This window comes from Diceros bicornis, chromosome 17, assembly GCF_020826845.1.
Source record: "Diceros bicornis minor isolate mBicDic1 chromosome 17, mDicBic1.mat.cur, whole genome shotgun sequence".
NCBI lineage: Eukaryota > Metazoa > Chordata > Mammalia > Perissodactyla > Rhinocerotidae > Diceros > Diceros bicornis.
The window spans coordinates 17,761,118-17,775,244 of record NC_080756.1 but is presented as its reverse complement, the minus strand read 5'-3'; the positions used below and the strand labels follow the sequence as shown (position 1 = coordinate 17,775,244).

Below are 14,127 nucleotides of genomic sequence, written 5' to 3'. Positions count from 1 at the left end.
ATGGCGAGCCATTCCTACCGCATCAGCTCCAGCTACGGGGCCAGGAACTTCAGCTCCTGCTCCGCCATCGTGCCCAAGCCCGGGGCTCGCGGCTGCACCAGAGCCCTGGCCTCCTGCGGGGGCAGCCCTGGGGGGCCGGGCTACAGGCGCCTCGGGGGCTTTGGCAGCCGGAGCTTGTGTGCAGTGGGGTCCCCACAGGTCACGGTGAGCTGTGGACGGTCCCTACGCATTGGGGGCAGCTTTGGCTACCGGGCAGGGGGCATTTGCGGGCCCAGCACACCCTGCATCACGACCGTGACTGTCAATGAGAGCCTCCTGGCGCCCCTCAACCTGGAGATCGACCCCAACGCTCAGTGCGTGAAGCACGAGGAGAAGGAGCAGATCAAGTGTCTTAACAACAAGTTCGCTGCCTTCATCGACAAGGTGGGTCTGTGGGCTGTTCCCTGGGGCAGTGGCTTGGAGGGGGCAAGGGATGTGGAACCCAGTGAGGGGCTGGGTTCAAATTCTTCAAGTTCCAGCCCTGCTACCTGTTAGCGCATGGCTAACGTGAGAAGGTGGCTGAATCAGGGTCTCGGTTTTCAAATGCAATAATGGATGTGAAACCACCAGACAGAACAGGGTGGTTTATTGCTGCTTCTTAACCTGCCCGGCAAGAGCCAAGTGTGTGTCTATGGCCCCATCTCCTGGACCTCAGCCATCACACAGTGAGAGGGGGTGGGTGGGGTGCGCATCTCTGCGTAGGCTGGTGTTTAACCCTCTCCTAGAGGAGATGCCGCCATCCCCAGTGTGAGAGGTGAGCCAGGACGAAGAGGGGCCAGGACGAAGAGCAGCTCCTTTCCTGCTCCTTCCTGGTGGGATCATGGTAGGAAGGCTATGAATTCCCAGACCCTCTGCCCCGGGCACCCTCCCCCTAACGCTTACAGGGATTAAAGCCATAACTTGAGAAACTGGAGGGGAGGTCCCTGAGGGGTTGTTGAGTTGCACTTCTCTTATGTTGCAGTCTCCCAGCCGCCTTCTGGTTGGATACATTGCTCTGCTTTCCTTTGACCCACTGATGTGCCCTCTGATCCACTGTCTGATTTCTGGGGGAGGTCGGCCACTGAAGTCCAAGGGAGGACAGGCTTCTCTCCCAGGGCTGACTGGTGTGCCTGTCTACACCCCGGGCCTTTGTAAGAAGGCTCACCCAGGATGATGGCGGTGGGAGCTTTGCTCTCAGACAAACACCGCCATCAGAAAAGGGCCTGTCTGTGAGCAATGGTGCTGTACATCTATTCTTACCGTGCTGCTGGCTGTCCAAACCCCTCTTCCCTCCCACGGACACAAAGAAGCTGACCAAGGATCATGCAGGTTGTTTGTTGCACAAGGACACCGTCCAAGGGTAGGGGAGGTTGAAGTCCAGCCCATGCTCTGCTCGCTGGGCTGTGAGCCCTGGCAGGGGGCCACATCTGCCTGGAGGGGTACCTTGTCCTAATTTGTTCAAAAGCATGGTGAGGGCCCTGAGCATGCAGACTCAGGGACTTTGCACATGGCCTTTTGGGCATCACCCAGGTGTGCTGCCCTCTCTGTTGTGAGGAGTCAGTTCTGGTCCGAGGAGAGAGACTCATACTCTGCACCAGGCTGGCTTTCCCTCCCTTGAGGTTGCTGACAACCACCCACCTCCTTCCAGTGTCCTTCCTTCTGGGTGAGCTCCAGAAGTGCAAACTGCATTGCTGTGCTGCGGTTAAGCCTGCAGAGCAGGCAAGTCAGAGAGCTGGGCCTGCAGGTGGAAACCCAAGGGGGTGTCTGTTGGATAATCAGGATTTGGGTTCCTCTTCCCACAAGCAATGGAGAGCTGCTTTATACCAGGCTGGTACTCCCAGAGGTTAGGGCTCAAGAGGAGATCACCTAGTTTAGAGTTGGCAACTGCGCGGGGCCTGGAGGACGTGCCAATGTAGCCAAGCTACGCAGGCCCTGCATCACCGGAGCTTCCAGTTTGTCAGGGTTGGGGAAATCCGGATTCTTGTTTGAAATCACTCAATGATTAAACGTTGGCAATGAATCTGATTTTTATAAAATAGTGTGCAGGCCAAATGAAACATGCCTCTGGGCCAGAGAGGGCCGGGGGGCCGCCAGTGTACAATTGCTGCTGTATTCCCACGGCATCCGTTCACGAGGCTCAGAGAGAATGAGGCACAGTGGCCTGGTGAACGACAGAGCTGGGCAGTGGAAGATTTCCTAACCCTGGTCCAGGGCCCCCTCCGGGGCTCCTGCACCCCAGGATCAGAGTGAGGGAGAGTCATGGTGGGTGCATTTCTCAATCACTGCCATAAAAATGCTCATACACTTAGCAGCTTAAAACCACACAAATTTATTTTCTCATGAGGCTGAAATCAAGGTGTCGGCAGGGTTGCGTTTCTTCCGGAGGCCCTACGGGAGACCTATTTTCAGGGACATGCAGGCTTTCGGCAGAATTGAGTTCTGTGTGATTGTAGGACTGAGGTCCCTGTCCCCTTGCTGGCAGGCTGCTGGAGGTTGTTCTCAGGTTCTAGAGGCGCCAATCCTTGACTCATGGCCCTTCGCCCTCCATCTTCAAAGCCAGTGATAGTGGTGGAGTATTTCTCGTGTTTCTGATCTCTCCTCTGCCTCCTTCTGAGCATCTCTCTCACTCTCCTGCTGTCCTCTTCCACTTTAAAAGGCCCACGTGACTACCTTGGGGCCACCTGGACAATTCAGGATAATCTCCTGATCTTCATGTCCATAACGTTAATTCCCTCTGCAAGGTCCCTTTTGCCATGTAGTGTAACATATTCACAGGTTCCAGGGATTAGGATGTGGACATCTTTGAGGGACCATTTTTGGTCTACCACACATGGTTTGGGGTATTTTTTCAGGATCAGATGTTATTTCATTCTGTGTGGAATAAACAAATCACAAGTAAATTGTGTGCTCTTTCTGGGGGATGGGGATGGGGTGAGGGGTGTCACTTGGGGAACAATTGTGACCCACGCTTTCAGACTTTGCCAAATGATTTGGCCTTCAGGGGAAGGTCACAGGCTGCTGCAGATCAGGGGTCATCCGCGAGGGCAGAGAGGGCTCTGGCGGACCAGCACCTCCTCGGGCTCTTCCTGAGTCTCCTTCCCCCACCCTGGGCGGCAGGTGCGCTTCCTGGAGCAGCAGAACAAGCTGCTGGAGACCAAGCTGCAGTTCTACCAGAACCGCAAGTGCTGCGACAGCAACCTGGAGCCGCTGTTCAGTGGCTACATCGAGACGCTCCGGCGGGAGGCCGAGCTAGTGGAGGCCGACAGCGGGAGGCTGGCCTCGGAACTCAACCACGTGCAGGAGGTGCTGGAGGGCTACAAGAAGAGGCGAGTGCGGTCGGGCTGGGGGCGGTTATAGGTGTGGGATAGGTCTTGGCTGGGTCCACACAACTCTCCCAGGGGTGGAGAAGGCTGAACATCAGGGTCATTCCAGGCTGCCTATCAGACAGCTCTGCCGTATCAGTCTGCTCCATCTTGTCTAGGTCCCCAGCTCTTGCAGCCCCATGGGGGGAACTGGGGAAAGATTTGGAGAGAAGAATTGCTCCCAGTCTGGGAGGGGTGGGACACACACCCAGGTCACAGACTGACCCAGAGATGGGGAGAGAGGAACAAATGGAACCAGAGGATGGAGAGGGACAGGGCGGGACAGTAGAACTTGGGAGCAGTCAGCGCTGGGATGGGTGGAAAGGGGAGGTCCCTGGAGAGATTCTTGAAGAAGATCTGGCTGATGCCATTCAAGGTATCTGATGAACTTGGATAATTCTTTTATTTACTCTGCAGAGAAATCATCAGGCTCTTGTTCTGCAAGGCTCCACAATTCAAAGGCCCATGTAAATCTTTCGTTTTAACCCAACTTGTTTGGTTTGGCCATTACCTAGTTTAAACTCAGCAGGTCACTGTTAACTTGCTCGTCTTTGCCTGGTAGATACGGACAGAGTGAAGGGTGATTTTGACATAATCAGTCCTGGTAACTCTAATTGGAAGTAATTGGAATTCTGGACCAGGAAGATCTGGTTTTCCCAGCCAGATGGACCCAGCAATGGGTTTTCACTTCCCTCGGGGGGGGATGCAAATGCAGACACAACTCTGTTCGCAAGTGTCAAAGTCTGCCTCCCATTCTCTGATGTGAGGGCCGGTAATTACAGGGCTCAGAGTTTATAGCAGCCCAAATTACCCTGTCATTAAAAAGCTGTGAAAACCCTGCTCTAGGAACTCTGCTCTCCTTGCTGGCTGGGGCAGGGCTGCCCCAGGGCTAAGACCTCAAGGGCAAGAGCAAGGGATGGGCCGGGCTGGTGGAGGAGGGCTGTGCAAACGCCCCCGCAGTTGGGCACGGTGGCTTGATTCCATGATTTCAAATCCTGGGGTGTTGGGGGAAGGGATGGCTTCATGGAGCTTTATGTTTTGGACAATTTTAGGGTTGTGAGGCCCCCTGGAGCATCTGTCTTTCATTGATCCCACAAATATATACTGAGTGCCTTACCGCACACCTGGCAAATTAACCCAAGATGCAGAGAGATTGAATGCCTTGCCTGAGATTTCACAGCGAGTTCAGTCCAAGCTTGGACCAGAAACCAGGGACTTGGACTCCGTCCGGGGTCCTTTTGGTGGGTTCTTTGTGGCGGAGAAATAGAAGTCCCGAGAGGCCAAGCCTCTTCTCCCAGGGCGCACAGAGAGCCGAGGGCAGAACGCTGGCCAACCCAAGGCCCTCACCCCCAAGCTCCTTACCTGTGCCCTCTTTCCTCAGGTATGAAGAAGAGGTGGCCCTCAGGGCCATGGCTGAGAATGAGTTTGTGGTGTTGAAGAAGGTGAGTGACTCTTCCCACACGGGAAGGAATTAAATCTTGGATGCTGGACGGTCCGAGACTGAGCATCCTGTCAAGTTCGCGTCAGTCCAGCTGTGGTGGCTGGGCGTTGGAGTCCCCTGGCAAATGGAGGCCAGTCGGTCAGTTGGTAGACTGCAGAAGCCCTCTTGGCCCCTGTGCAGGGACCCAGACTGTGCCGACGGAGCCTTCTTAAAAAGAAAACCTCATCATGCTGCTGTTTGGATTTTTGTAAACTCCCTGATTAGCTGAAATGGCCCCTTTTAAATCCTATTCACTCTCGTGTGGGCCTTGCCTCCTCCTATGGTCCCAGAGCGGGGAGTGTTGGTTCTCAGCTTGCTAGGGATCTTGTGAGCCGTGGCCCTCATTCAGTGCAATTGTGGGTGATGAAGAAACCAGAGAAAAACTGCTAATGATTTCCCTTTGGTTTCAAATTGGTGAGTTGACGTGTATACTAATGCTCTTTAACAAATAATGTGTTTACCAAGCATCTTATTTGTGAGTAATCACAGAATGGAGAGAGGGCTGGTAGAAAATCTGCTAGCAGAGGTGTGACCTTGGTCTCAGGCAACAAAGTCAGCTATTTGGGTGTTGGGCGTCACCTGACCTGGGCACGGAGGGCGACCTGCTGGATGGGTACACCCACGGCTCAGTGACCACCACCTGGTTGTGCTCCGTGGGCCAGTTTGGCTCAACAGCAGCAACCCGACGTTTTGGGCTATAATATTAGGCTATCTGCTTCAACAATGTTCCCAATTCTGAAAGAATTGGAAAAAAAGTCTGTAGCGGTCAGACTTCTCTCTACTTCTTATCCCAAGTGTTCCTACTGATGTTTATGTGATGGGAGGTAATGTCACTGGCGGGTAACAAAGGCCCTGTCCCTCCTAGAGGGGCCCTGAAGGTGAAGACGAAAAGTCCAGGTTAGACATGTAATTGCAGATTGGATGGGCCAGGGCAGAGAGGTGGGCCACGAGATGGCCTCAGGGTGCAGAGGTCCCGGGGCACTGAATGACCCGTGCCCTGCCCTCTCCTGTCTGTCTCCTCCAGGACATAGATGGTGCCTATCTGCGCAAGGCCGACCTGGAGGCCAACGTGGAGGCTCTGAAGGAGGAGACGGGCTTCCTGCAGGCCCTCTATGAGGAGGTGAGTCTCTCCCCATCTCCGCAACAGCAAGCGAGGGAGCCGACCAAGGAGGGTTTTCTGTCACTGTGCCCTGGTTCTGGGGAAGGTTGTCCGTTCCTTACTTTTCCAGGACCTCACATCCTTTCCTTTTGTGACCAGAGGAGATTTTCTCCTGTTCAGGCTTCCTTTCAAATGGAAATGAGTGATGGCTTTCCTTTAAAATGATTTGAAAGACTGTGGTTCATTGCCTGTCTACACAGCATAACATGAAGTGGAGATTTGACAGTATATGTGGTAGATATGATTATAATATCTTATTAATTCAGATAGTGTGAAAACCCAATTAGAAAACCCAGGACTCTAAATCTGGCCGTTATCTGGTTGATGGGATTTATAGGGACAGCTACAGCTGATCTGGATAGTTCAGGCCCCAAGGGAATGATCCGGTTTGTCCCTATCCATAGACATCGGCCTCTGTTGACCCAGGTATTAGTGGAATGCCACCTTACTCGCTGCCTTGAGGCCATGGTCCAAATTCTAGCCTTTCCCTCTGAAACCCACACTTCAAAAATTTTCCTGACTTGCCAGTAGTTTTCTAATTTATTTCCTGAAGTTTCGGAGTTGGGACTGTTTTCGGGATTCCCTGCTGAGAGGGGCGTCGGAGGGGGATCTGGAGCTGAGGGCACTGGCTGTGATCTCCTACAGGAAATCTACCTCCTTCAGTCACAAATCTCGGACACCTTGGTGGTGGTCAAGATGGACAACAGCTGGGAGCTCAACATGGACTCAGTTGTGGCGGAGATCAAGGCTCAGTACGACGATGTCGCCAGCCGCAGCCGGGCCGAGGCTGAGTGCTGTTACCAAACCAAGGTGAGTTGGAGGGCTGGGCTGGGCAGGGAGGATGGCGGGAACCTGGAGCTTCCCTGGGAAATGCATTATGCACTCAGGGGGGCTGCAGTGGAGGTCCCGCAGAGCAAGGGAAGGAGGTGGGGCTATCGCAGAAGAGCAAGGGGCTGAGTCTCCCTAGCGACATCCCAGCGCCCTCTCCAGCCCCGTCACAATCATTGGCTGTTTCCCCATGTTTGTCTCCCAAACCGTAGTGTGAGGAGATGAAGGCCACAGTGACCCAGCAGGGCGAGAACCTCCGCAGAACCAAGGATGAGCTCAATGAGCTGAACCGCATGATCCAGAGGCTGACGGCAGAGGTGGAGAACGCCAAGCAGCAGGTCGGGGGACGCGGAAACCCCACTCCACGCACCTGCTGCTTCTGATCTGCCTGCTGCTTTCCTCCCGCCATCTTTGGAGAGGCTTCTATTTTAACCACTTGCATCTGAAGGACCAACAATGCACGAAATATTTGAGGCAGAGAATTGGTCTGTCTACCTTCCTTGAATCCTGCTTTTATTTCTCTCCATATCCCTTCACCATTTCTCTCCCCTAAACACACCTCGGACAATACGGTCTCCTGCTTTCTCTCTTTCTCCCCACCTCTCATGATGGACTTGAGGTGCACGGACATGCACTGATCGCACAGCACTCTGTAAAGAGGGTGCACTACCCCCATCTGTGCCTTCCTGTAATTTAAAATCGTCCGTCCTTCGTCTTCCACTCACCCCCTCCCCATCCCCAGCACTCATTCCCGTGTATTCAGTAAACGTGCTTATACTCCGTCTTTCATACCTGTATTTACATGAATACATATATAGACTTTAAAATATGTTTATATAAACTTTTTAGTGTTTTAAGTAAGGATATTATGCTGTAAATCTCATTCTGACTCTTCCCTTTGCCAGTGGCATTATGTCTTTGAAATCCACGCATGTTGCTATGAATGGTCTATTTCCTGATTTCTGCTGCACGGAATTCTATAACATTCATAAGCCATAGTTTCCTATCCATTCCTTTTTTGAAAGATATTTAGTTTGCCTCCAAGTCTTTGCAACTACAACCAGTTGTATATATTTTTATGCACGTCTCCGCGCGCACCTGCAGGAGAGATGTTTTGAAGCTGGAAAGCAGTAAGTGGAATTGTGGGCTGTAAGCTGTGCACCTATTCACTTTCCCTAGTACCAGCGGAGCTCCGTGCCAGCCTGCACTCCCGGTGTCATGTCGGCACAGGAGGGCTCTGCTCCAACTCATGCTGTTATCAGACTTTCAAATTCTTGTGGATCTCATAGGTGTAAACCGGCATCTAATTGTTAATTTCCTTTTCATTTCTCTGCTTAACCAGTGATATGGAATGTCTCCTCATTCACTTACGACTCATTTGTGTTTCCCCTTCTAAGAATTGCCAATTCACGTCATCTACCCATTTTTCAATTGTGATTCCTTGTTTCTTGGTGATGTGCAGCAGGCCCTTGTCCCTTCTCTCTAGACTGTAACCCTTTGTCAGTTCTACATGTTGCAATGAATCGTCTCTCAGTTGCTCACTTGTCTGTTTGCTTTTCTCTGAGGTCCTTTACTGAACAGGAATCTTTAACCTGGATGTGCCCAAATCCGTCAGTTCTTACCCTAATGGTTTACACTTATGAAGGCGGAGGCCACAGAGAATCCTCTTACATTTTTGTTCTCTGCTAGTTTGATAGTTTTACCTCTCACATTTAGGTCTTTAATCCATCTGAACTTTATTTTTTGTATATAGAGTGAGTGGGGTTTTAATTTAATTTTTCTACATATAGTAAGAAAATTTATTACATAATCCATTCTTTCCTTGCTGGTTTGTGATACTGCATCTATCATAAGACTGAGTTCCCACATAAACCTGAGTTTACGCATCTTGGCTGTGATGAACATAGGAGTGCTAATATCTTTTCTAGATCCTGATTTCAATTCTTTTGGAGAAATACTCAGAAGTGGGATTGCTAAATCATATTTTTTTTTTTGTGAGGAAGATCAGCCCTGAGCTAACACCCATGCCATTCCTCCTCTTTTTGCTGAGGAAGACTGGCCTTGGGCTAACATCTGTGCCCATCTTTCTCCACTTTATATGGGACGCCGCCACAGCATGGCCTGACAAGCGGTGAGTCGGTGTGCGCCCAGAATCCGAACCCGGGCCGCCAAGAGTGGAGCTCGCGCACTTAACCACTACGCCACGGGGCTGGTCCCAGCTGGATCACATTTTTAATTGTTTGAGGAAGGTCCATACTATTTCCCACAGCAGCTGCACCATTTTGCATTCCCACCAATGTGTGCAAGGGGTTGCAGTTTCTCCACATCCTTGCCAGCACTTATCATCTTATTTTTTTGATAAGCCATCCTGACAGGTGTGAGGTGATTCTCATTGTGGTTTTGATTTGCATTTCCATGATGATCGGTGATGATGAGCATTTTTTCATATACCTGTTGGCCATTCGTATGTCTTCTTTGGAGAAACGTCTATTTAAGTCCTCAGCCCACTTTTTAAATTGGATCATTAGCTTTTTTCTGCTGTTGAGTTGTAGGAGTTCCCTGTGCTTTCTTAAGTGGGACAGAAGAAAGAGCCGTAGTCAGCGTGTGTGGGGTTGTACATGGGAACTTCTTGCAGCGGGTTGATCTCAGTGGGCCCAAGACTGAGACCCCGTACAGCGGCCTCTGAAAACCTGGGCTTGGCACTAATTAATTGGGCAGCTTAGGGCAAGTCACAGCCTCTCTGAGTGTGGGTTTCTTCATCTGTGTAATGAGAATAACAACGCCTGTTCTGACAGGCTCACAGAGTAACTGGAAGGTCAAAGAAGATAACGTCTGTGAAAGCAGCTTGTGAACTAACAACGGTAAACAAATAAAAGATAATATAATTATTATTAGTCCTATTCCAGTGCTAGCATTTCTTCCCGCTAATGGCTCACCATGGACTTGAGTTTTGGAGCAAAGTGGTATAAAAATGACAGAAGAAAGCTCCAAATGGCCGTTATGTCCCTGCCTAGTTAATTCGAAAGTTAACCACTTAGGATGGTGGTGAAATAGGATGATTCACCGGGGTTCCCACAGCCTGCACCCTCCTCACGCTCCTTCCTTCTCTCCTGCCCCCCAGCGCTGCAAGCTGGAGGCCGCCGTGGCCGAGGCCGAGCAGCAGGGCGAGGCGGCCCTCAATGACGCCCGCTGCAAGCTGGCCGGGCTGGAGGAGGCCCTGCAAAAGGCCAAGCAGGACATGGCCTGCCTGCTGAGGGAGTACCAGGAGGTGCTGAACTCCAAGCTGGGCCTGGACATTGAGATAGCCACCTACAGGCGCCTGCTGGAGGGCGAGGAGCAGAGGTGAGGACAGGGCTCAGGGTCACTTCACATCCCCACTCAAGGCTAGAAAAGGGCCTTACTGGACTATCATCCTCCAGGCAGAGAGTGTTCAAACTGGGAAAGACTGTAGACTCACGAGCTCCAACCATTTCCCCATTTTCAGATGGGGAAACTGAGGCCCAGAGAAAGGAAGGGGCTTGTCCAAGATCAAAGCTAGTTAGTGGCAAAGCCAAAATTACACAACCTCGTGGTTAGCACTCCAATGATCTTTTCCCCTTCTACACTGCCCCTCCAGCTGCCCCTCAAGCTCATTCCAAGGCAACTACTTTACCTTGTTGCCCGAGAACATGTTTCTGCAATCCCATCTCGGTGGGTTCTAAAGGCTGGAATCATTCAGAAGATTTGTTAAAGACCATTTGATTTGCGATGCGCAGACAAGGAATCCTATCAACTTAGATAGCCTGGTGTCCAGGACCAGCAACAGAAACGAGCAGCACAGGCTCCTTGCTTAGCAGGGGAAGACGGGCAGACATAAATCCACCCTCCAGGTGACAGGGTTAGTGTCCCAGGGAGGTTGTCGGAGGCTTCTCAGAGGAGGAAGTAGAAGAGCTGAGGGGCTGGAAAAGGGACGGGACACCAGGCTGTGCTGATGGTTTGAGCCTGGTGGGGTGGGGGGCAGGTGAAGTCAGCACGGGAAGGAGAAGTGTGGATTTATGCCTGGGATGGTGCATGGGCCTCTAGCCTTGAGGTGGCCACAACAATATTGCCCCCTAGCTGGGTCCCATCAGGGGCCACAGGCTAGACAGGGGAGTAGTGTTTAGAGGTGATCGTGAGCTGTGAGCCCGACCACCTGGGTTCAAATCTCAGCTCTACCACTCGCTAGCTGAGAACCTCTATGCCTCAGTGTCCTAAGCTGTACAACAGATTATCGTAAAACCCCTCTTTGGGCTGTTGCCAGGGTTAAACAAGTTAATGGGACTTAGTAACCACAAGTAGGAGGAGGTTATTATCAGAATAAGAACATGTCTATCCAGGGTATCCGGGCAGGGCTACACCCATGGAGAGGCTCCTATTAACCTGGTTGGAGTTAGAAATCTGACATGAGTGACACCCTCGGCAACTCGCCATGCTGCTGGATTTGCGCCCTGTTCGACTGAAGCAGGTAAACTTTTCTGTCCATTTCGTCAGGCCTGTGGGTGACTATCTCCGACTTTGCACCCTTAAGCCCCCAACCCACTCACCAGCATTCAGTGAGGTACTCGGCATTTGCACCATGAAACGTATTTTCATGATGATAATAATCATTAGTGTATTAACAACTCAGTCGTATAATGAATGAGGCGCTGTCCCAACACGTGAGATTTGAAAGGGGGTTTTAGCATATTGTGCCTTGCATATTGTAGCCATTGACCTTTTAACAGACCTTCTTCTCTTGGCATTTAACATTAATTGGGTTGCACACGTAATGCTCATTGCAGAAAATACAGAAAATAAGAAAATAAAAGCAGCCATAATCACTCAACTCGGAAACAGCCGCTACCAGGATTGTGGTTCAACAAGCGCCATGATGGGCATTGGTTAGAGTCTTCTGGAAGGGCACAGTTCCAAGGCTGTGGCAAAGTCAGATTCACGTGGTAGGGAAGGGAGTCCGAAGCACATATCCTCACTGCAAAGCCGTGGCGTGGAGGAGGGCTCTGAGTTGGGCAGGATGAGTGAGACGAGGGCTTTCTTAGAGGAAAGGGTTTGAAGCTGGGGGTTAAAAAGGGGAGACAGAATTGAAAGCGAAGTCAGTGTGAGGGAGGTGGGAGCGTTTAAGAAGAGCCCCCTGTAGTGGTATAAACGTCTCATCATTAACAAAATGTTTATAGTGCTGTAGCAAACCCTTACATCTGATTTACTGTGCATCAGGCTCTGCTTGTGGGCACTTTCCAGGAGGAGCTTATGATCACCCTAGAAGGCGAGTTTTATCATCCTGATTTCATGACTGGAGAAACTGAGGCACAGAAAGGTTGGGTGACTTGCCCAAGGTCACCCAGCCCAGGCAGCCTGGCTCTGGAGTCCAGGCTCTTAACCACCACACCTTCCAGCCTCCCTCCACATTTATAATGTCAAGTGGGTGTCTGGGGTACATTTACAAAGGTCTGATTAAAACGGATCAATTTGGATGATAGGCAAGTTTTTTCCAGAGGTGTCCAGTTAGGCTGTAGCTTCTCCCATCACCTCTTCTTTGGCTTTGCTGGAATTTCCAGCCGAGGGACAAGGAGGATGATCCCCTGTGCAACCCCATTTCTCCTTTTCAGTCTACCAAGTTTCCACGGCCGGGAAGCTAACAAAGCCGCAAGTGGACTTTTCGCTGAAACCAAATATTCCCCTGTCCTTTTGGGATCCCAGGAGCAGTGCCCACACTGATGGTGCCTGCACCAGGAAGGCAGCATGCCCCCAGCCCCCATCTCCTCTCCCTTCCTTCAGGATGGAGGAGAGTAGGTCTGTCACAAGAGCAGAAGAACTCAACTCTAACCGCTCACTCTCTCCTCTCCCCTGCAGGTTGTGTGAAGGCGTGGGCTCGGTCGACATCTGTAAGTTGGGTGTGTGTGTGGGCACGGTTCTTTTGGGTGTCTATAGTCTTAATATTGAGTTGCAGCTAACTGGTAACTGAACTTCTGTCTGTGGGGCACTGGGTGAGGGAGATAGGAGCTGAAGTCTCTGGGATCTGGACAAAGGGATGGCCCCAAGTATTTGGCCCCTACATGGATCCATGCGGAATATCCACGAAGCCTAAGTGAATGAATGTGGCAAATTCTGATCCCCTAATTGTTCTGCAAAAAAGAGCCTAAGTCTTTTAGTTATACACAGAATACTCCTCAAGTGGCACAATGTTTTAATAAGAAGAAACATCAGATGTATATTCTGATCAGTTGGGACCACTGCAGGCAACTGTTAAATCTGTAATAATCCAGTGTGTACATAGCCCCTCAGCTAGGTATCTATCTATTCCCATCACCTTTCCAGCAACCATATTTCTAGATGGTCCATCAGGTTTTGATCAAATGAGACTTGTATAAACAAGTCTCAACATTAGTCTGGCTCAAGCAAAGTTAGGTGTCCAATTTGCTAACCCCATTCCTTTAAGAAGCAGATGGCAATAGGTTTAGATTTGACTGTAGTTTTAAAAGACTCACGTCGCTGGTCCCTCTGAGTGTGAAGAGAATTAATCATTGGTTCTAAAAGATTCTGGGTCATACCACGTCTGGGATGGAAGAGAATTCTGACCCGGTGTCTCTGTTCACAGGTGTGAGCCGTTCCCAGGGCGGCGTGGCCTGCCGGGACATCAGTTCGACTGTTTCTCGTGGCCTGGGGGGCGTGGCCATCAGCAGTGGCACCCTCTGCTCCCCTTCTGGGGTGGGGGTCTGCTCCAGTGCAAGATCTGTGTGGTTTGCATAGTTGGGGGTGGGACTCGGATGGATGGAGTCCAATGGGGATGTCGGGGGAGTAGGAGCGGGGAATCTTGTCTCTCCAGGCCCAAATGTTAGTTTAGTAGTTTCCCCCTACTGGGAACCCAGAACTAACGCTTCAGTTTTCGTCCTACCGGAGTTTTGATTTACTCTGAGTGCAAACCCTGGGTTTGGCGTTATTGCCACCTCTGTTGATTCTCCCCTCCCTGTGACCCAGGAAAGGGATGTAAAGGCTTTTTGATACAAACTGCTTAGCCACTTTCTTCCCCAACTAACTTCAGGTTAGCAGACATTACTAAGTACTGCCTGTGGGCCAGGCCTCTGGGAGGGGAGCCAGGTGGAGGGATGGCAGTGCATGGGCGCACCTCTGGGCTCTGCCCTCGGATGAGGGGCTGTACACGCCGCCTCAGCATGGAGGGGGCAGTGGGGGAGTGGGCTGGGGCTCCTGGAGGCCCCTAACTTAGTCTCAGAGATTGTGTGTTCCCAGAGCGTCCCCCAACTGTTCAT

The 14,127-nt window shown here is 51.2% G+C and overlaps 1 protein-coding gene across 1 annotated transcript; it reads left to right on the top strand.

Annotated features, from left to right (window-relative positions):
• Positions 1-13,609, top strand: LOC131416066 (keratin, type II cuticular Hb5-like). Its single transcript, XM_058558189.1, has 9 exons — positions 1-423; positions 3,136-3,344; positions 4,762-4,822; positions 5,885-5,980; positions 6,665-6,829; positions 7,060-7,185; positions 9,969-10,189; positions 12,713-12,744; positions 13,458-13,609. The coding sequence occupies exons 1-9, from the start codon at positions 1-3 to the stop codon at positions 13,607-13,609; spliced, it is 1,485 nt and encodes a 494-aa protein (XP_058414172.1).
• The last annotated feature ends 518 nt before the right edge of the window (positions 13,610-14,127 follow it).

Excerpts from the sequence above, each read along its gene's own strand:
- LOC131416066 (XM_058558189.1), top strand. The coding sequence starts at position 1 with ATGGCGAGCCATTCCTACCGCATCAGCTCCAGCTACGGGGCCAGGAAC. Across the intron at positions 424-3,135 it reads TCGCTGCCTTCATCGACAAG|GTGCGCTTCCTGGAGCAGCA; the intron begins GTGGGTCTGTGG and ends CCTGGGCGGCAG. Across the intron at positions 7,186-9,968 it reads TGGAGAACGCCAAGCAGCAG|CGCTGCAAGCTGGAGGCCGC; the intron begins GTCGGGGGACGC and ends CCTGCCCCCCAG.